Source organism: Plectrocnemia conspersa, unplaced genomic scaffold, assembly GCF_051122295.1.
Source record: "Plectrocnemia conspersa isolate PC_06_02 unplaced genomic scaffold, ASM5112229v1 ptg000007l, whole genome shotgun sequence".
Classification (NCBI taxonomy): domain Eukaryota; kingdom Metazoa; phylum Arthropoda; class Insecta; order Trichoptera; family Polycentropodidae; genus Plectrocnemia; species Plectrocnemia conspersa.
The window spans coordinates 8,828,567-8,852,555 of NW_028277171.1; the positions used below are offsets into that span (position 1 = coordinate 8,828,567).

Consider the following 23,989-nt stretch of genomic DNA (forward strand, 5'->3'; position numbering starts at 1 on the left):
TCAAATTAATTTAACCAATAAAAAATTCAAATACAAATATAAAACAAGATGGCCCGCAGCAACATGATAGTTGTTTGTAAATATTTTTTATTAATTTTACAGGTGCGTTTGTTCCATTTTCCTGAATATAAATATTCGGATTATAAATTCATTAGAAACGTGATAGCTTAAAGTATGAATTGATTAAAATATGATATATAAACAATATAAGACTGGATCTTTGTAGTGAAATCCATCGATGCAATACATCAAGATTATCATTGCTTCTGAACAATAATGAAAAGCAGTAAGAGCTTATACAATAGTTATTAATATTAAGAGACATTAAATTATTATATAGAATAAGACATTGGACGTGCGCATTGGAATTTAGTTAGTAGATTTTATATATTGGCATAAAATAAATATTATATTGACGACCAAAAATATACTTGAATCGTACATAAACAATTATGTAAATTTTTTCTAGAGAAATTAATATCTTATTTACGTTAAAAAATTATATTACTTTTTATATTATTTCTATTTGCTGTTTAAACCCAAACATATATGAAAGAATTAGCGCAATAAAGGTTCATAAAACTATAATTAGCTTTATTCGTTTAAATAATTTTTATAAGTATAAAGCAACTAACAAAACAACCAACAAAAAATAATTGACAAACCATTTAATAAAAATTAAATGAAATGTTAAAATATAAAAAAAAATGTGGATGATTACTATTAACAAGCACAAGTTAAGACTCTTACACTGAAAATGTCAACAAACAGCTAAATAATAGGGTAAAATGAATAAGGATGTTTAAATGCCTAATCATTAATTAAAATAATTTTGAAAAATAACTTTTAAGACCTACATTATTATTTGAGAACAGTAGCAATTTATAAAAAAAGCTTTTGTGTTTTTTACGAAAAATTAACCCATAGAACGCGTAAATCGACTAAAGTCGCCCAATTGATTTTTTTATCTTTTTACTCAAAAATCAGTGAAAAAATTATTTTAAGGTAAAAACTTTTTTTGGTGAATAAACATAACATATCATTTTACGTTAACAAAAATAAAAAAATTAGAACATATAAACACAGAATCAAGGTAAAATTTGCATTAAAAAAACATAATTTAATATTTATTTTTGATAAACACGGCCAAAGAGTTAAAGTAAAATACGAGATGGGTGGTAAAGTAAAGTGTAATTTTGCTTTGATTAAGGGTTAATTATATTTTCAGTCCATAACTCTCAATGTTTTTGTTTGAATTTAAAACTAAATGATTATGTTTTCGTTAAAAGAAAATTTACTATTTTTTATTTAAAGTAAATCCTTAGCTTTATTTACATTTCATAACATTTAATCTAAATTTACTTTTTAACATTAGAAAATCTAAAAAAAGGGTTTCATGCTAAATTAAAATATTTTTGAATATAACCAGATATACTCGTACTTAAATATATTTAACATAGCAATAAGAGTTCTAATATACTATTTTAGTCAAGTTGGGTTTATTTTACGTATATTTTGTCTTTTGTTGAAATATAATAGGCGTAAACCTAATGCTTTTTAACGAGATAAACTTTATCAACACCAACAAGTTCGTAGTAATATTTGACTAAAATCAAACTTTTATTACGGCTTACTGACAAAATATTACTATGCCATGACCAAACTTGATTTTAAAAATTATTAATTAGAATTTTTATTTGTGAGATGAGTAAAATATAGGAATACCTAAAATATGATAATTCATCAGAATTACATTTGTATAATATATACAACGCATGATCTTTTAGACGCAATAGAATTAAAAAATTACATTAAGGTTCATATGAACCTTGATTAATCGAATTAGTTAAGATTTATATATGACTATTTTTGAAAAAGTGGTTGGAGAAAAAAGTTAGGCCACTAAATTGATTAGTATTTATTGTTTTTTAATTATATTCAAAGTATGTTGTCATTTTTGCTTGATATGTATGTATATACAAAAACGTTTGAAGTCAATAGACGTGCTAAATAAATTATTGAAATGATCCGAATTATTTGAAAAAAAGCAACAAAAAAATAAACATAATTAAATTTAAATGTCATATATTATTAAATTTAACTAAAAGTAACAAACCTTCAAACAAACCCAACAAAGTTAAAGAAGATAAAAGTTTTATATTGTATACAATTACGAATAAAGTTGTTCATTATGTTAAATGCTAAACACAATATTAAGTAAAACTTTATATAATACTTAATAAATAATTTAACCAAAAGTTCGAAAAACCTAAAGTAATAAATTAGGTCAAACGAAATCAATCGTATAACAAAAAAAGTCAACACTATTGTTTTTGACTTCAACGTAGCGTTAAAAATGTATAACAAAACTTTGCGCGTAATTCCGAACAATGTTTTAGAAAGGGGCTGAATTTGATAGCGATACAATTAGGAGTACTTAAGTTAAGTATTCTATTGTGACTAGCTGTTTATATTTAAAATAAAATTAGTCTTTAATTGCAAAAGTTTCTACATTTTTTATTAAAGAACTTTGCATTTGTAATAAATTTGTATTTAAAGGAATTTGGTTGACTTTTACCCTCTAGTAATTATCAATAATTCATGAGATCAAGAAAATGATGTACCTTAAATATTTTTTGTAAAATGAATTACAGCTCTTTGAAGTTAGTCAATCTAAAAAATATATTTCTTCACCAAATAAATATGAAAAATATTTTATGCTGTCACTTTAAACGTCTATATTTTTGTTGTTTTTTAATATAAGCTGCTTTCAAAGACCTGCCATTCTGTAGTTTATTTTGCATCAAATTACGCAGATAATCCTTTCGTATACTATAGATAAAATAATTTCAAGGTAAGAACAAAATGTTAATGGCAATTTATAGCTATATTTGTGTATAATTTAATTTTACTTAGCTGAGCTTATATGTGAGCAGCAATTAAATATTCAAATGCGTTTCTTTAACCTTTCGCGCATCATGTTTAATACAACATTAAACGTTATTGCGCTCAAACGTATTCGTTTTACCCTTTGTAAATAGATTTTCGTTTACGGTTACGTGCGACGGTAACTAGACCTCGCTTTAAATCAAATTAATACTGCCTGAATTATTAATACGCATCTCTAGAATAAAATTGTATGTGTCGTTAGACATTAAGCTCGAACAAGCTAGCTTTTCGAAAAAATAAAACACGTGCAGAATATTGTTTTAATTTTAACTTATCAAATATTCAGTGCAATCTTTGTGTTTGTTTTGAGGTACACGCTATATTTTAGACCAGCTTTAACTGATGCCAGGTAGCATTCAATTACTGTAGGTATTTTAATGCTCTAAGCTTATTATGGTTTTTGTTTTTGAAACAAATAAAAAAAAAATCTCTCCACTTGCTTCGTTTGTGTTACTAGCAAAATAAACGAGCTTTTCGTGAGAAAGCTGATTACATTTTTTTGTTTATGTCTACCCAAACGTTATTAAGTTATCTCACTTTGAATTTAGATTTTAAAATAGTATTAGTTAAAAGTTTTTTAAGATTGCATTTAATATGTATTACTAAATTATCTATTATAATTTAAATAAAGATTTTCTTTAAAAAAATTAAAAGATGTACTTCTCAAAAGTACTTTTTAAGATATTATTTCAAATAATTCCCAGGAGAAACTCTGTTTTCGTTTATAAAAAATTGTGCATAATTTTATATTTTCCAGAAATGTGGTTTTAAATGCTATGCGTTTAAAAAACATATTTCTTGTTTTTGTAATTGGCATTCTATATTTATGGATACCATGAAAGTAAAGAAGGTTTCGTGCTGCTATTTGACAGTACCTCCCCACAGATTTCACATCAAGGCTTAGTACAGACTATATCTCTTATATACGAAAGTTAATATTTAATGTATTAATCACAGTTTTTTAGTAAAAAACAATAAAATTAGACAGTTACTGTAAATTTAAGCATATTTATCAGATTTTTTTTTAAGTAAACGACACAAATGAATATCTTTATGGTATCTTTACCTTAAATAAGTAATAAGAATTAAATTAAATAAATTAAAAAGCACAAAAAAAAACAATCTTTTGTACTTTTTTGTACTTGAATATTACTAACTATTTTTGTAATATTTGTTTGAAAATATTACAGAAAAATTTGTTTTATACATAAATAATAATTCAAAATCTAACGTGAAATATTGTTTTTTAAAAATAAGCTAATTAGAAAAAGGCAAAATACGTTTAAGATATATTTCCTTTTTTGTTAAAAATTTATACTAAATGGCACAATACTAGTTGTTTTATTTGTATTTATATTCATTTTGTATTAACAGCTTAGCGACCAAGAAATCAGGCGTTAAGCTGTAAATATAAAATAAGAGAATAAGAGTCTTGAAAGAACATTGCTAAGTAGCCGTTAACGCTGGCATGAGTCCTGTGTTTTCTATAATTAAAAAAAATACTAGGATACCATCAAGTTTGCCATTATATAATAATTAGAGGTTGTAGTATAATATTTCTACGTACTATCAAATAAAAACATATTATATTATACTTATTATTTTTGTAAAAAGAGTCCTTATTCCATTGCAACGCAATGTAACGAGACGTTGCCTTTTTGGGGCACGTGAATTTTTTTTATGCTACACTTCTTAAACAGAAATAAATATCAGAGTGTAACTGTCTAGCGAGGTAACCATAAAACCAATGAAAAGAAATCTAAACATCCAGGTTGATACATCAATAAACAAAGATTTTCAACTTGAAATTTTGTATGCTATCCCAAAATTAAAAAGTAAAATAGTTTCGGTATATGAAGATAAATTAGATAACACAGTTATGAAAAAACTTTTAAAAAATATCATTTTTTATTTTTGAAATTTCATCAACATTTGGAAAACAGCAACGATTCACAGATTTAGAAACCAGGGGAAAAACTCCAATTGGGAAAAATTATCACCGTATTAATTTATGGTCATCATTAAGCAAAATAATTGAAAAAAATATTATTGCCCGTAAAAGAATCTCTGAGAAATAGAACCATAAATGAATAAATATGTAGTTTTCATTCCTAATATTTTGTGTGAATTGAAATTATTTGCAATGGTTGCAGAGAGGTTGTTTAATATGTATGTATAAATGCTTATAATTTTTTTTGTATAAACGATTTATAAAAAAAAACGTTTATAATATATAATATAAATTGCACTCACCAAATTTTTCGGCGTCCTTTTTCTGCTTACAACTGTCATTGACACATTATTCATTACACTTAAAAACCACACTATATCTTTATTTATATTTTCATCATTACACTTTTAAACCACACTATATCTTTATATATATTTATTTTTATTATTTACACTTTTTAATTTATTATAATATGTTTTGATACGTATAAAAACATTCGTCAATATGAAAAGGAATTTTACAACTTCTGCACAAGTATACTGTACTTTTCCCTAATCCATGTGCAGAACAAACACGATATTTTCTTCTCATATATTTCTCTCCACTCATATTTTTATTGGCTGATGGTTTTTCAGGGCATCCGAAAGCCTTTCTGAATCGACAGCACGGGCACGGCAAGATGTGGTAAAAACCGGTGAAATGTCTTTAGAATCGATAGATTCCACTAAACTCTGCATCCATTCTTTGGCCGTACTCATTACGAATTTAAATTTGCTGTCACAATTACAATTTTGATAGATACTGAACGAATAAAACAATGCGTATCAAAATAAATAAAAAACAAAATTTTTTGTTTATTTCATTGTTTTTTTAAATATAAGGTAACTATGTACTGATCGTCGCCATCAACAGTTCATATATTTATTATAGTAAACATTGATGTTATTATAATTTAAGACCTGTCATTCGTTATTTTTCGTGTCTATCTGACTGAGAAGTAGATATCATTCTGAAATCTCTTCCAAATTTGAGTAAGTGTTTTACCTTTTCTGCCATATTTCATCTGTAGGTGCCATATTTTTATATTTTTGAGATTCTGGCAGACCCCTACTCTTCAGGATTTTTCCACAAAGTTCTGTTTTTCGTAAAAAAAAATATTTTGCGAGTAAAATTCTATTTCAAAAATTGTCAGCATAAACACGCTGCCACTTGTCAAGGTTTAGTAGTTTCATCACTGTGTTTACTATTATTCTTTCTGCATATGATTGAGAAATTGATCATTTTTGTTGTGTAAAAAAAGGCAGAACAAACTTTGTAACGGTGTTTTATGATTCAGTTGTGCAACTTTCTTGTGTCAGTATTTAACTGAAGATAAAATCGTTAATAATACACATACATGATCATTATTTTTATATTGTCTGTGTTCGCTGAAGCAGGCTTAAATCGTTTTTGTTATTTAAAAAATATTTTTTTTAAATAATATTATACGCCACTAAAAAACTGGTATACAAGGCAAAGTATTTGGTGGAGTAGTGGCACTGACTCCTGGTTGGTCTCTCTTCGTGAATGGAGCTCTAAAGGCTAAAGTCTCTAAGGGCACAGATGGGCCCCACTTATGGCAGCGGCCTGCTATGAAGCCTTTTGTGGAAGCCTGAAAACTAAGGGAGTAAAACCTGGTGTAAGGCCAAAGTAAGTAGGCTCTTTGTTTAGTGCGTGTCCCCTTTTTGGTGACGGAGTGTGACTCAAATGCATTAATGTTTCAGTTGGCAGAGGGAAGGGGTCTTTCAGAAAAAATATACATAAATATTATTCGACAAGCCACACTTTCTATCTTATTTAAAAAGCTGTTTTCATTTGATTTAACAAAGCGGTATCATTTTCTTTGATATAGCAAATGGTCGTCTTAATAAGTTGTTGTTGAGTTTACAATTAGTTTATTTCAGATCATCATACATCTTGATTCATTAAAAAAATGCTATTCTTAATGCTATTTTCCATATTTTTTACAAATTAAAATAAATCATAATGAAAATACAGAGAAAATGATGCAATCTATTTGTAGCATACCCATTTGTATATATGTATGTATGTATTATATAAACATATAGTAATATAAGGTTACTTAATTCACTGATTAATGTTTACATCTAAAAATTAAACTTATTTATATTTATTTATATAAGTATTTTCGTTAGAATAGCAAATGTTTAAATACAAATTTATATTTATCTAATTAAATCGTATTTTTATAATGAAATATAATTTTGTTATTTTTCTTTGATAAGTGTTGTAGTTAAATACAATATATTTTACTATTATAGATAAATCACATACTATTAGAATATACCGTTCAGTATATATTTGTACTTAGGCGTGTTTGATATTTAACAATACATAATACAAATAAATTTTTAATTACAATATTCTTTACAAAAATATTATTTTTACCATTGAAATTTTATATTTATTGTAATTCTTTTATGAAACGTTTATTTTGTAATTGTTTTTTTTTGATTAAAAATCTTATAAATAATAACAGAACATATATATTATACATAATACTAAATCAGAATAAGTTTTAACGTTCTGATCTTTTATTTAATCTTTGAAACACGAAAACGACAACGCCTCAAGGATTGCTTTCATCTATTTACTAATAATATAAATTATTTATATATTTGTACGGTATTAAATTGTGTTATTTATTAAATTTATTATTGCGTATATATATTTTTTAATATAGTGGTGTAAGCTATAAAAATATTATTATTAGTACATTATTATTACTATACAAAAATGTAGCTACGATAAATTGTATTATTTTATTATGAAAAAAAGGCAATGTAAGGATTTAAGCCTAAAGATTTAATAGTATACTAACTTAATAATTATTTATTTCTTAAGATCATTAATATCAATAGGTCAAAATTTAATTTTAAACAGTGTTAAATTATGAATAATAGCTTAAGTGGGTTACAATATTTAAATTTAAAATTTATTAAGATAATGGACCAAACTTTAAATATAAAAATAATTAAAGGCGTCTTGAAGAAATATTAAAATCGTGAAAAGAATAGTGAATTTTTTCGAAGCTTTAAATGCGACTTAAAAAAATATATTATATGTCAATTTTACTGTTGAATATAATGAGTTATGTTCACTTATACTAAAACTTATATATACGTTGATAAATATAAAATGTTTGTTATTGCCTACGAGCCCCGCTCCTGACTTTGGAGCAAAGTCGCTCGCTCGCGTTTTTGCTAGATTAATTAAAGAAACAGTCAATTAGAATAGTACCAATGCCTAATTTGTTATATATATATAATAATTTAAATATTCATTAAAAGTTGATATTTATTTATCTAAGGATTTGTTATTATTCAGTCGATTACCTATAATATTATTTGTATTTTATTTGTTAGACGCTTTTAAGATTATTAATCCTTATAATTCGCATAGCTTGTAGGTATGTATATTAAACTTGAATGAACCTCTTGCTTATATAATTGTTTGAATTTCTGAAATAATTAGAGTAGTACGCATTGTGCGCTAATGAAGATATTTAGTTAATTGACGAACGCGTCGTTAAGGCTGTGGCGTGTAGTTAATTGTAAATTTTGAACTCAAGGTTATTCTGGGGGGTGGAAGGCGTCACTGGTTGCCAAACACTGCCAGAGATCCAGAGCAGCCCTCTCTAGAGGGAAGAAGACTGGATGGAAGAAACTTAATCGACGACTGGCTGAGGGACAAGAAGAAGAGGAAAGTCAGGGGCGAATACGTGTGGAATAAGGAGCAGTTCGAAAATGTAAATACTGACCACGTAGATTATTTGTTAGGTGAGAAATTTTATTATAAATATACTTGTTTTAAATGTGCATAAGTTAGTTTATTAGGTAAAAAAATAACAATTCATTTAATATAGAGTTATTAAAATACTCACAGGATACTCAAAGAAGTATTACATAAGTATTTACATTATTAAGATTACATAAGCTTCTCTTCTTATTCCACATAATAAAATTTTTAGCAATGCCATAAATATAAATTGTTAAAAAAATTGAAATGATATATTTAAACAGTATTTTAATTTCACAGCTGGTTTGCCTTATTCATCGTTATTATACATGTTTATTATTCAAGCTAGTGCTTCAGATAGTTTGTTATATTTATTTTTAGCAGACATTAGTTTAATTAACAAATTATTTATTTAATATCGCCAGTCAACAATTCAGTAAATTAGGTTAGGTGAATAAACAATACCTTAAAAAAATATGAAACTTAAAGTATGTTTTATTAACTTTATAAGGTTTCGTAAATTAACTCTGATTTGAATCTTCATTAAATTACTGAATTATCTAAGATGTTTACATCTTTAAAAACGCTTTAAAATTATTTAAATATATTTTATTTTTGTTGTAAGTTTTTTTATATTTAAAATGTATTAAATATTTCAATGTTAGGCGATCATAAAAGTATTCCACGCACTTTTAAGTGTAAACAGATTTATTGCACACAATATAGTTTAAAAGGAAAAATTATAGAGTATTGTTCTACTTTTTCCTAATAAATTTTATCGCAAAAATTTTTATATTTTTTTTAAATTATGTTTTATTACCATTTATATTGCTATACTCTATACGTATATCTTTAAATGACAAACTCAAAGCGTACCCTTTAGAAAAGAAACAGATAAAAGCGTGTACAAAGACGTGTGTAAATGAATATATCGCCCCAAGTCCAACTTTTATTGGAGCCGGGTCGTGTCCGTAGATACAGGGGCAAACGGGGACATTTTCTTCGACTAGGGTGGAAAATTGCCACTTTTCCAGCTTGCTGACATCCAACGGCACACCTCGTGGAAAATATTTTATCGCGACGAAATACCCAGAGAAACGGCGGTCTTAACGAAATACCTTAACGCTAAAGAACGGACAAAGGAAAGCACAAGATTCTAACAATAATGAAACTTGGAAGTATTCGCGTAATTGTACATATAGTATCTGTGTATAAGAGCAGACAAAAAAAACAATGGATTAATAAAATAAACCGTTTATAAAGTCAAGTTTGAAGTTAAATAGTGTTCAACTCGAGGAATGCTCGTAATTTGTCACGTTTGACGAGTCGCTATGAATTGTGTAATAAAACAAGTTTCACAGCCAGTTAAAAGTCTTTTGAAAAAGTTTATATGAACTCTGATTTAAACTTGGTTCTTGTTAGTAATTTCAGCGGATACGGAGAGCTAGATAGAATTTCAAAGGAACATTGTGAAGATGTTTCAAACTTTAGTAGATTTTCGTTATTATCGTATATGTAGAAATACTTTATAATGATATTCTATGGGATTTCTAATAAATTATAACAAACAAATAGAATTTATTTTTGATTGAGAATATTTTTCTTATGACTTGGTTTTAGCCAACCTTTTCTGTAAATCAATGCAGATAAAACACACAAACATTATACACATAAACTTCACTAAAATTATACATTACCATATTTTTTTAATACACTTAAGGTAATGAGCTTTGTATCAATTGAAGCTGTGAAAAACAAAATGATGATAAATAAAATGTATTTTTTTAATAACGGTGCATTAATATAAATCATCACAATTTATGATAAAAAAATATAAGTTCAGAAAGTAAAGGCCGTATTATTTTAAGAATACTAATCTCTAGCAACATAAAAAAACACTTTAAATTTCATTAGGGGAGGAATAAAAGTTGTTTTTTTATGGCTGAATTATGTAATCAACTGCACTGTATAGGTATAATCATTTACTTATTGCAAAAGGGTGTTGAATAAAAGAATTATATGCCTAATGTTTTAAGCAAATATAGAACATATTTATATTATCACAAATAAAATTTCATAAGCCTATTTTTTTTGATATTGTGATGTATTATCTTATATTATATACGATTAATGCATATTGTATAGTACTTTTAATTAAATAGCATAAGGAAATTATATTTAAACATAGAGAAAAAATATATTTATTTTAAAATATGATCTTAATTAGGGTCAAAAATATGAATAAGAAAATAAAAATTTATGAAATTTTAATATTTGACATCTTCGTGGTCATAATATACAACAATATTATTTTCTATATATATATATATATATATATATATATATACATAAAACGTGAGGTAAAAGTATAATACTGTAGTGATTTAATGTGTTTTTTTAGGTCTGTTCGATTATTCCCATATGAGTTTTGCAGCGGATCAACCACCCGGTAATTCTGGAGACCCTTCTTTGCTAGATATGACCATGACGGCTTTGGCTATTTTGGAAAAGAATCCCAAAGGATTTTTTCTAATGGTCGAAGGTAAGGTTTTTTTATTCATAAATTTTTGATTTTATGCCGTCGTAAATAATGCAGCATCAACATATATTTTTCGGCGCATAAAAAACGCGGTACACTTCGACATAAATATATTATAATATATACAGGTAAAATTCCTGAAAGACTTGTTTCTGAGAAATGCGTGCGGATAAATAAAATACATTAAAACTAATTTTAAATTCATTTTTATATAAATTGGATTGCGTATTGTATGTACATACATATATCGCGTCATTGTCTTGCTCAATTTTTTTTGTGGTTTATTATAGATTATTCTTAACGCGAATGCTAAATAGGATAACTTTTTTTAATACCGATTGGTTTAGTTATATTCATTATGACTATACGTTATTAATAAAATTCTTACTTTTAGTTATTTTTATATTTCAATTAAAATAATTACACAGATAGTTATAGGAAATTTCTGTTATGTTTATAAATTTAATAGACTTCTTTAAATACTATAATTAAAATATGCGTGGATCTATACAGAATAAATTTTGTGAGTTTGATAACTACATTTATATTTATATTTTGAATTGGTTAATTAAGCAAAATACAAAAGCAATCTGCTTCATAATTAAAATATATAAGAGAATACCATGATATTACATTGCGATTTCTTTCATTAACAATGATTAATTGGGAGCTGAGAGCGACTCGAATTATTACGCAAAACTGTATAACAACTTTTAAACACGTAAGCTTAATTTAGACGTGAATATTATTCACAATTATTATAATATGTATTATTAACACGCATATATACACTGATATAATACACACACACAATGCGATAGTTACCGTAATTATACAAAGTTTGCATAACGACGAACCGCGCGGAAACACTTATGAAATTTAGCGAACCGTCGTTGCTTTGATAGGCAAAGTTTCTCCTTAATCAGGTAAAATTTGTTTTTATATTTTTAATAACTAAATTTTAATTAAAACAAGTTTTAAATTAACAAAAAAATATATGATTTGAAGCACACATGGTTATTTATAAAGTTGGCAAATGTAATTATTTTTAATGATCTAATACAACAAGTTGTAAATTGGCAGTTACGTAAGATAGCAACGGTATTCAAAATTCGTTAAGCTTATAAGTATATATTGTAGATAGCTATCGGTTTTCACTTTTGCTATTGAAAAGCAATGATGTGAAAACTTCCACACCTGTCTTTCAAATCGAAATGTTCATGGTGTTCATTTTGATTAGGTCGTGACATATAATGAAAAATTGTAACTTCAATCTACTATTCTTGTATCAAATAAAACACTAAAGCAATCGATATAATTTTTTTTTACTCAACTTATTTAAAGTCATGTAGTGATGTAAGTCATTAAATGTCGTTTGTTACTATTTCACAATTAATTTATTACAAAAAAATAAATATTTTGCCTTCGTTCTTTAGTCAATATGTGCCTTGCTAATTGAGTTTGGCGACATCTTATCTAAATTAATGGTGCATATTTGAAATATTAAATGAATAAAAAAAAAAAAAATATTTTTAAAGTTTGTATACTTTATAGTATAGTTATTGTCACTTTAAAAATCATTCCCGCAATAAAAAAACAGTCTTTACTTAAAACTAATTATTTTTTACTTATAATGTAAAACAACCCTCGGATCAATCGTTTGACTTACTTTATAAAATACTACAATACGACACTGACAAGCAACAAACATTTTTTTAAATCAAAACATACAATCATAAAAGTTTGCCGACACAATGATATTCAACGACTAGTTGTTGAATATCTCTTATCCCTAATTGGCATATTATTGTGATAATGATATTTGTGAAATATAATGAGACGCAAAAAATCTTTTGTCAGGCGGTCGGATAGACCACGCTCACCACTACAACAACCCCTACAGAGCCTTAGACGAGACACTTCAGCTGGAGGCCGCCGTAAGGGCCGCGGTTTCGAGGGCGGACCTCCTCGTTGTGACCGCAGACCACGGCCACGTAATGACCGTGGGTAGCTATAGCGCGCCCAGGGATCACCCCATTCTAGGTGAGTTTCTTAAACGAACTGCTTTTAGCTTTTTTTATTAATCATTCGGTTTTGGTTTAATATACGGGCAAAGGCAAAACTTTAGAAGTTTGTCCTGATATAAAAAAATTGAAAATTATTAATCGTCATTCTGTTATGTATTTCTATGAATTTAAACACAAATAGATTTATAATATACGTACAATTATGATTAACTAATGCGAGGCATAGTCTTGTAAGAATTTGTCTTCAGCTCAAGAAACAGAGCCACGTACATCTCACATGTACTGTGATTGACATTCGCTGGCAGTCGAGTTCTTGAAAAAGATATTAATGGCGCAATTTATCACATTATCGAAATAGTATCGTATGATAGAAAAACTTTGCTGGTGTGTCAAGTTGTATTTGTTGGCTGAATGGTGATGTAGTAACTGAGATTGTTGTCGGGATGTCGTGTTCTCTTGATGCATAACTCGTGTTCTCGCGTGACCAAGTTTCACATCTTTTATGTTGATCGTTCGAGAGAGCTTTGCAAATGGAATATGAGAATGACTATAAATAAACTGCATCGCTTCTCAAACATACATTTAAAATGTGTTAACGCCTTAAGAGAGGATATGGTCCAAACCAGAGAGCTCGAAGAATAATTATAATAACGCAGGATCGAACGCATTGTCTCTGGCGTGCGTCTTCTTAAACAAATGGTTAATTTTACTGTGTCTGTGCAATATTTCCTATTGTTGAAGCTGGTTTTATGTAGTACTCAAATCGATTAATTGTGTGATTTGTGGTCTTGACTTATAGCGAATAAAAACTTTTGTAATTTGGGAGATTACTCTTTTAGATGTTCAAATGGTCGTTATGGTGACCTTCAAATTATTACTTATAGTGCTAGTGCTTAACCCGCATATTAATTATCTAAAAGAAGAGTGTGAAAGTCCAACATTCTAACAACCTTCTAAACGATAGAGAAAGTGCTTCATCGATACTTTAAAACGTTACAGAACTAATTTAAAATTTATTTTTATCTTGATAATCCAAGAATCAGCAAACTTTTCTTGTCAAATATAAAGTAGATCAAATATTCTGACTGAGTCAACGATGAACACATTCATCTTAAGATAAATCATAATTTGAGTCTTACTTGAAAACTGTTAAAGAATTCAGGTTTTGCCTGGGAGCAGCATATCCTTGTTTTGTGAAGCAAGCTATGAAATTCAAAATTGCTTAGATATTTAACATGACGTTCGTCAAATACCGCACCATAGCCAAACGTTCTTATTAGTGATAAACATGTGTTTAAAATAAGAATTTCACTACTTCATTTTGAGAAGGGGTTCCTTGCTTTCATCTGACTAGCAAAGAGATCAATACATACATATATATATATATATATATATATATATATATATATATATATATATATATATATATATATATATATATATATATATATATATATATATATATATATATATATATATATATATATATATATATATATATATATATATATATATATATATATATATATATATATCAAGGAGTATTCATTTGCAACGTGCTGAAGTTTCGATTTCAGTCTAAACTGAAACACGATATATGGTATTATATACCAAATTCCGTTGTCGGTTGTGAACATGTTGTTTAGATGTTTGTATTACAGGTGCAGATTTGAAGTCGTCTGACGTGGACGGCATGTTGTATAGCACAATACTGTACGGCAGCGGGCCAGGACATACGGCCAGGTCTTCCGTTGAAAATCCTGACGATTTTGAAAGTCAACTCAAGTCTGAAGATATGAACAGGGTTCACGCAGCGGCTGTGCCAAGGCAGTGGGCCACACACGGAGCTGAAGATGTGCCAGTATACGCCTTAGGTAAATTTATGATGAGTCTAAATTTGAATGCTAGTATTATAGTTAAATGAGTTTATTGATTATTACAATGAAATTATAAATATAAATACTAGCACTAAAGTATTATATATTTTTATTGGTTTTCAGAAGTTGAAAATGAGACGGTTTTCTAGGTCTGTTTTGATTTCTGATTTTATTTGAAATTGTTGCGAAGTCAGTTTCGCTGCTTCTCTAAAACGTATTTTGAATTTGATGCCCAAGACAGTTTGTAGCTAATGGCAGCTGATTGTCACAAGACAATTTCTTCCCTTCGGGGGTTTTTAAGGGTCCAACCTAGACTTTTTGCTCTTATTGTTATTTAGTTATGACATTAATACGGCAGTTAAAAATTTGTGTATATTCTGTATGCAGATGATTAAAAAAAATGAAAGCAGTCGATCTGCTAAAGATTATATATCTCTACAGAGTGATTTACATTTTTTTATGGAACTGGGCTTTCGTTATCCGTCTGCTCTTTGGTGTTAAAAAGTGGCAAATCGAGTAATTTTACCGAATTAATTCCCCATCAAATTATTTTAAAGGTCTCGGTGAAAACCTTTGGCTAGAAAAAAATCTATGCATGAACTTCATTTGTTAAAAATCTTCCAAAAGCCTGTAAACCAGTGCTATTATTTTAAACAGTTCTCAAATTTTCGCAGAAAGTTGTTTGTCGCTTACATTTCTTTACACTGCTAAAGGGTTTTCTAATTAATATTGAACTTTTCTCGAGAAATTCCAGCTTTGGGTTCCGAAACGTTAGAGCCACTCCGGCTCCTTAACCCTTTGAATAGTGACTTGATTTATAAAAAAAATGTTAATTTGATTGTATACACCTAAAAGTAAGTTAATTTTACTTTTTTTTTCATAATAATTTCTGTAATTTTTTATATATTATTAAATAAAAAAATAAGTGATTCTCAACGTTATATATCTTTAATTTATTTCATTACTTTTTCGTATTTTTATTATTAAATTATTTAATTTAACACTTTACATAAATTTCAATAATATATTTAACTTATTTTTTTATTTATATATTATTCGCCTTTTGTAAATCTTTTTTATCAATACATAGGCATTCAATGTTTTTTTAAAAATTTATTTGAAATATTTTTGTAATTTTCATGAATTTTATACTCTTTATTTATTAGTATAATTTTCTGTAGAAGTCATTTACATTAATTAAATTTAAAATAATATTAAACATATATAATCTTTTAAATTTATTAATGATTCAGTTATATTTTTAAATACACCCAACTTTTTTTACACAGTGGATACGTTCCACAAAAAACCGTGTAAAAAAAGTGATAGAATACATAGAATAATCGAAGATTGGTTCTCCAAATTTATGAAACCGCGTTATTGAAAAAAATATTAACATTGTAGTATTGAAAATCGTGTAATAAAATCCAAATAAATAAATTCTAAAAATATTTTTAATAAAATAATATACATACGTACGTATTTTTATTAGGGAAAAATAATACAATAGTAAAAGTTTTTCCATCTTTTCTAGGATAACATTTCGACTATACAATGACTTTTTGGAACTAATTTTTGATCCAGAAATTACTGATTTTCGGATGGAATCTTCATTATTTTTATTTGTTCTTTTTAATAGTTGTTTCGTTCAGACCTAAATCTTTACCCACAGTTGTGGAACCTTCGCCTCTCCCAAGACGGTCCAAAATTTTCAACTTATGATCCAAAGAAATAGCTCATCTCTTTCGAATTGAAATTTTGTGGGAATCGTGTTAAAACAAATAATTTGTTTAAAAATATAGTAAAAATATGTATTCATATGTATTCATAATGTATTCATAATGTGTGAAAAAAATTCGTTAAAAAAAGAGTTGAGTGTATATACTTATTTGGGTACCTCAAAACGATGAAAGATCAACCTTTTTTGTATTAATTTTAATAAAAACAAATTGTAGAAATATTTTGCGCCAATTGTCTCTTGATAAGCCGTAAAGAATATATTAATATTTATTAAAATTATAATTATTATTAAAGCTTAATTTTTATTTAAAAGTTTATTCTCTATTATTAGTAAAAATATATTACTGAATATTCTCATGTACGTTGCACGAATTCTTAGAACCGTATTTACAGTATTAAGTCACTAATAATGACGAAGTTTGGTGGTAAAAACCCATTTGTTTAACTTGTGCGAAAGCTTCATCTTTCGTAATTAGATAATGGTTCGAAGCGAGAAAGTTGTAATAATTAATACAAAGGATGCGTGGAATAATTTATTGCGCAAACGTCTAGTCAATGTATATAAGTATAGTATACTCTGAAAAGTTACACACATGTGCTTCGTTTTCTCCGGCAATTAAACAAAGCACATTTGTTCTGTGATTCTTTTGCAAACACGCGATTCTCGTGTGTAACGATTGCTAAGAGAAAGATTTATTTGGACGCTCAATTATGCTGTATCTTTGCGTAATAATAAGTAAGATAAATATTTTTATTTTATATATATTGTAAATAAAGCTTTAGCGCAGTGTATCAGAACAATGGCGAAATGTAGCGCTACAATTCTAAGATCTGAAGAACAGATTTTGTTGTAAAATTTAAATAATTTTCGGTGCATATTTTTATTGCAATGAATACAATAAATGACAATTGATTATTTTAGGAATATTGCTAGCTATAAAAAACAGTACAATCAAATAATAAAAATACTAATTAGGATTATAGTTACAAATATTACATAATCCTATTCATTATTTTTATACAATATTAACTTATGTATATACATAACATAAATGTAAATTTATTGTAATCAATACGTCATTTATAGTTTAACATTTGTCATAAAGATTAGCTGACTTTTAGGTAGCGGCCATGTATATACAAACAAGTTCTGTAAATCTTGACATTAATTTGTAAGCAATGAAAAACTTTGGATTACTATATTTTGTCAACCAATAAAATATATTTATAGTATCTTCATACTCATATAATATTTTCAGATGTATTAAAATACAATTGTTACTCTCAACAGGTCCTTTAGCAACGATTTTATTTTCGGGAACCTTCGAGCAGAGCTATATACCGCATGCGATAGCCTACATAGCCTGTATAGGAGATCAAGTTTCAAGATGTCAAGAATATCAAAATTATACTAGTAATCAGGTATGTTTTATTTAATTTTAATTCAATAAAAGAACACTTGCCATAAAATTACTATTAAAATTAAAAAACTTTTAGTATAAATAAATACGATTATTTTACTTACAAAAAAATGCTTTATTTTAATATTAATAATATATTAGTAGGTACTCAATCGTTTTTATATAGACGAGATTTTTCAGAAATGTATTATAAGGATATATAGATGTACTATATTATATAAACTTTTGGGTTATTATTAAGTACCTACTTAAAACAAACTACAACCCATATATTTTATTTATATCGTTTAATATATACACAATAATAGTAATAAACATAAAATATTAACAAGATAATTTCGACTTATGTTCCTACATGTAATATACATATAAATATATTTACATGTGTAGGTATTATATATAATATATGTATGTACTACATACATGAAGGCTTTATCAAACATCCATTGTCTTGTATACAATAATAAGCCGAAGCCAAATAGTATACAGAGTTTTCAAACAAGATTTCCTTATCAGCCTTACAATTTCGCAAGGTTTTGATAAAAGCGTACATTATACTCCTTGAAGTCTGCCAAGTTATACACATAAGAAAAAAGTTGTTCGACACGAGGCTCGATGATGAAGATTTCAAAGTTCTACCGAAATGCCTATGTATTATACAATTTCGGTATTTAGCGACCAAAGACTCAGAGATGCACGATAATCTCGTTAAATACTTGTACTGGTGTATTATCATGCATCCCACAAAGCGCATGTACATTAATATAACTTATAGCTTAAAGTTTTTAAATGAACCTTAGATGTGTTGCCCAGAGAATGGCACAAAGGAGAGAAATTTATGAGCGATTCACGTCACGTTTTCTTAACGGGGCGTTAAATCTGACGCTTCGACATCGTATGCCAATCTATATTTACAATGTGCGAAAAACATGGTTTATATTTATATTCACGGACGTGAATATAAAATTTGTCTTTTATATAAATTTCTTTATTTGTATTTTTTGGATTGCGAAATTTTACATTGGAGCAATCAAATACCTGAGCATGCATTTTGACAGACATCTGACATGGAAATGTATTAATATAAAAATAAATAATAAATAAGGTATCTCAATCTACGCAGCAAAGATAAAAACATTTATTTAATAAAATAAATCTTAACATTGATTCTAACTAGCAAAAAAAATAATTTTTGCACATTTAATCAATAAAATAATATGAAAAATAACCAATACATATATAAAATAAAATCTACAATATAATAAGTGCGTATATAAACGTTGTCATTCCTGAACACAAGCGAGATACACAAAAAAAAGTTTTAATAAAAGTATAATTTATACTATCATATATATTCATATACCTAAATTATTCTGCACTAGAATTTTAATAAAAGCATTACAAGATTTTTTAATAATAAAATATATCAAACATAAACTTGAAACGTAGTTCTTGACAACATGTATTTATGAGATTTAATAATATAAAACGTATCTTTTGGTATCAAAATCGGCAACAAGAATTCCTTAGTATTTTATTGCAAAATTTATTATTTTTTTTTATAGAAGTGCTGTACCATGTCAATTTAAACATTTTTTTAGCAATCAATGCCACGTTGCTAATATAAAATATATGTTTATGCATTATTGTGTTTTCATTAAACTGAATTACAATTTGTGCTTAATCAAAATTCAATACCTTATTTTTTCTCAGAAATAGATATATTATTCACCTTTTACCATGCCTGGAAACTTGTTCCAATGAGTAATAATAAGAAAAAGTAAATAACTAAAATAATAAATTATTGAAAACAACTGAAATAATTAAATAATAATAATAATTGAAATATTAAAATTAACTGACCACTGAACTAAAGAGAATTATTCTTGAACTGCCTTACCGCACACAAAACATCATTTAGAAACCTTCATTTATAATCCAAATTAAAATTCTAGAATAATAATTTTTTAATAGAGGTTTTTAGGCCATGCATATATACATCTTATGCTTATAAGATCTGATGGATAAAATAATAAAATGTATAAAAAAAAATTTAAATTTCACGATAGATAGTGCTTTTAAAATTACAAGACGCTGATATAATAAATTCTAATAATTTTTTGTAAGAAATACTTAAAATTTCACTTTACTTAGATATAAGTTATTATCAAATTAAATTTAATTCAATTATTTATGATTTAGTTTGTGCAAAAAATATATTATATTTCTAGTACAAATATGAGATATTAGGCGTCTAGTCGTTGTTTTTAAAACAAAGGAAAGAAACTTTACACGCGTTTTTAGAGCGTAATCCTATTACAAAGGCGTAAACATACCTTCACAAACTTAATAACAGCGTAATGAGCGTCTTACAAAAAAAAAACAGGAGCCTTGTTAAGCTAATACGAATTTAATTTAGTCCCGAATCATAAAAGACAATCGAAGGATCTGCGAAGACAAGAGGGGTATATTTTTTCGGGTCTCTCCTGAAAGTAGGGACATTCTCGGAAAATTCAAACGAAGATTATATTTATTTAGGCCCGAAACAGTTTACTCTGTTCTAGAGGGCTCGATTACAAGGGATTATCTAGCATTATGCTTCCAACTCTGCGGAAATAGAGAGCCAGATGCCGACGGAGACAATAAACGATTTTCTCTGTCTCGGAAAAGTCCCAGAGATACGCACCTGTTTTCCAGCTGGTCACTTCTGCACCGAAAATAGCACTAAATTTTCAAGAGTGAAAATTCATTCAACCTCATGAAAAAGTGATGACCTTTCACATAAACTTGCGCTACTTGTAACTTTTTTGAAGAAAAGGGTATACTTGATTTTTATCTTGCTTTCGTTAGAGCGCTGTAAAAAAAGATGACGCACAGTATAATAACATTGAATTTCTAATGGATAAAATATAATACTTATGTATATGAAATTTAATTATTAATGAATTGATTTATTACGTTACTGTTTATATACTTACACAGTTTAAATAAAATAGGTATCATACTAATGTTACAGTTAGTGTTGTACTGTTATGTATTATATAAGATAAGTTAACTAAATAATAATTATGCATTGTATTACTTTTTTGCAATGGGATATAAATTAATGCAGAATATAAATTTAAGATAAAAGTACTTTGTTTTATATAATAAGTAAACACTTTGATACAAAGGCCAGGAGAGTTCCATTCTTATAAGATGTGAAATATATTATATTGTAAGATACACATAGAAAAATCTGTGTTTAAGAATAAGCAATGTTACCTTACCATATTGTAAGTTTCTTCAATTGATTATTACAAGAAAAAAAAATACAATTTATAAATCAATATGAGATTGAAGCGGAAGTTAAATTTATCGCATATAAAGACACAACGTTTTATAGAAACTGTGTTAATTATCTTCAAATTATTGTAAGTTAAAGGCATATAATGTAAAGTTGCTTAGTTTGATGACTATTTTCTTGAAATTGTTAAATAAAAACGTCATGAATTTTTCTGGTTACATGATATTTGAATATCATGATTTGAACAATAATTAAACCACATGTTCAGTTTATGTGATAAAATATTTACATAAACATATTATATAATAGCACCCAAAATAATAAATATAAAATCATTTACATAACTGGATCGGTACTTAATTTATCAATGAGAGAGAGCATTTCATTGGCGTAATCTCAACTGCACTCTGAAGTGTTTTGAAAGTTTTTCTGGAAATCGCACTTTACTACAGACCCAGATTCAATTTCAATTAACTTTTTTCTTTGGTAAACCTAAATCGTTAATGGAATAACAAAGTACTTTTGTGAGCTATTATCGTAATGGCTGTGATGAAAACACGTAAAGGCTGTCAATGCTATATTTCTAAGTTTTATCAACGAATTGAATTATATAGAATAATTGGACTAGTGCATATGCCTGATGTAAAGCTAATTTTCTATGTAAAAACTAAACTTTTTATATATAGTGTATTATTTTTTTTTCTTTACCGTTCAAAACCTAAATAATGGTAAATAATTTGAAGCAAATACTATGTCCAGCAAGCGTCTGTAATAAAATATAATAACAACAAATTAAACGGCGAAGGTAACCGCTTATAATTCTTATTATTAATATTTTTTTTAAAATAAATTATTAAGAGCACTTGTGATGCGTTGAGCATTTTGTATGATCGTGTTGTGTTTTTTGAAACCAAACTGGTGAGATCAAATTAACGATTTATTCTCTAAAATCATCTCATTTGAAAATTAAAAAAATAGTCATGTGTAAAAGTGTTTGTTGTATATTTACATCTATTTATAATATATACAATAAATATTTTTCTTAATTTTTAAAATGTAATTATTATAATATTAACACGATTGTAAATTTAAATCATACTTTAGAATTGTGGAAACAATTTTGTATTCATTGAAAATTAATTTAATTAGGTCGAAAACGTATTTCAACTCACTGAGGGTTGATTTTATCTTTACTGTGCGACGCTAAAAATACGAGGATCATCTTGGTAAAAAAGTTGTGAATGGCATGAATATTTTACCCTATTAAAGTGAATTGTGGGTTAATTTTTTTACACCGTCAAATATTTACACGGCCATTGAGTCGCAAATTGTGCAAGTTGACTTTGTGAATTATTATTGTTTTGGTAAATATTTTTAGGTATATGTCAAGAGTCGCAAAGAGGTTCACGGCTCATAATTAAAATAATTTATTATTCAACGAATACCAACACACTTTAAGCTCCGGTTATAACAATCGTACTTTACGTAACATAATTCAACAAAGAACCTTTATTATTTATTATATTTATGCCAGTTCAAATTACTATACACATAATCTAGGTCACATCCTGATGTACTATATAAATATAAATCATATAAGCTCGCTTAATCTAAATGTTATTACACGTCGACAATAAAAGCGTTAATTGTAAATTATAATGCATATACTGCTTAATAATCCTGTATGTTACTGTTATGTATAAAAATATTATCCTATTTAATTTATTATCATTAAAATATCTTTATTTTTCAGGTACCGTCAGGTTGTCAAGAAACAGAAGTGAGGGGGTTGTCGGTAGCAAAAAACACCCCTCCCCCGGGGGTAGTTGTTGTGGCATCCAGTGTCATGTCAGATGACGTGGTCAGCAAAAACACTTCAAATAATGTTTACGTGAACGTTCCTTTCATATCAACGATTGTTGTATGTCTCATGACACACATACGAATTATAGTTGGATTATAAAAAAATCTGTTAATTAAACACAACTGCAGTACAAAAATTATAACAGTATACGTAATTTTCTAAATGTATATAATAAATATAACATTAAATCTAATATGATCGTGTTTTATTTTATAATTATTATGGGAATGAGATAAGTGAGAATTAAAAAAAAAATTAAAAAATAACCCTAATATTGATTTTTATTTTTTAATTAGATATGTGTACATATAAACTACTTTTTAATTTAAAATGTTAAATCACTTTCATAAAACATGTCGATATTTAAATAAGTAAATTTAGACAATAATTTAATTAAGCTTCATACGCATTAACAAGGTTTAGTCGACCAAGCATCATTAACAAAATTTGCGGTAGCAATTGCTTAAGTTCCATGGTCAGAAGGACAATTTAACAATTACATGAGTACATTGTGTTACTAAGTAAATACAATGTAAT

At 27.0% G+C, this 23,989-nt stretch overlaps 1 protein-coding gene across 1 annotated transcript in view; it reads left to right on the top strand.

The window, feature by feature from the left end:
• Positions 1–23,645, top strand: part of LOC148233861 (alkaline phosphatase-like) — a 76,238-nt gene extending 52,593 nt beyond the window's left edge. Inside the window, exons 7-12 of the mRNA XM_088188901.1 lie at positions 8,532–8,739; positions 11,100–11,240; positions 13,098–13,280; positions 14,926–15,138; positions 18,173–18,303; positions 23,342–23,645. Of these exons, the coding sequence (XP_088045027.1) occupies positions 8,532–8,739; positions 11,100–11,240; positions 13,098–13,280; positions 14,926–15,138; positions 18,173–18,303; positions 23,342–23,551 (1,086 nt within the window). The 3' untranslated portion in view covers positions 23,552–23,645. The remainder of the gene's footprint in view (positions 1–8,531; positions 8,740–11,099; positions 11,241–13,097; positions 13,281–14,925; positions 15,139–18,172; positions 18,304–23,341) is intronic.
• Positions 23,646–23,989: the final 344 nt, after the last annotated feature.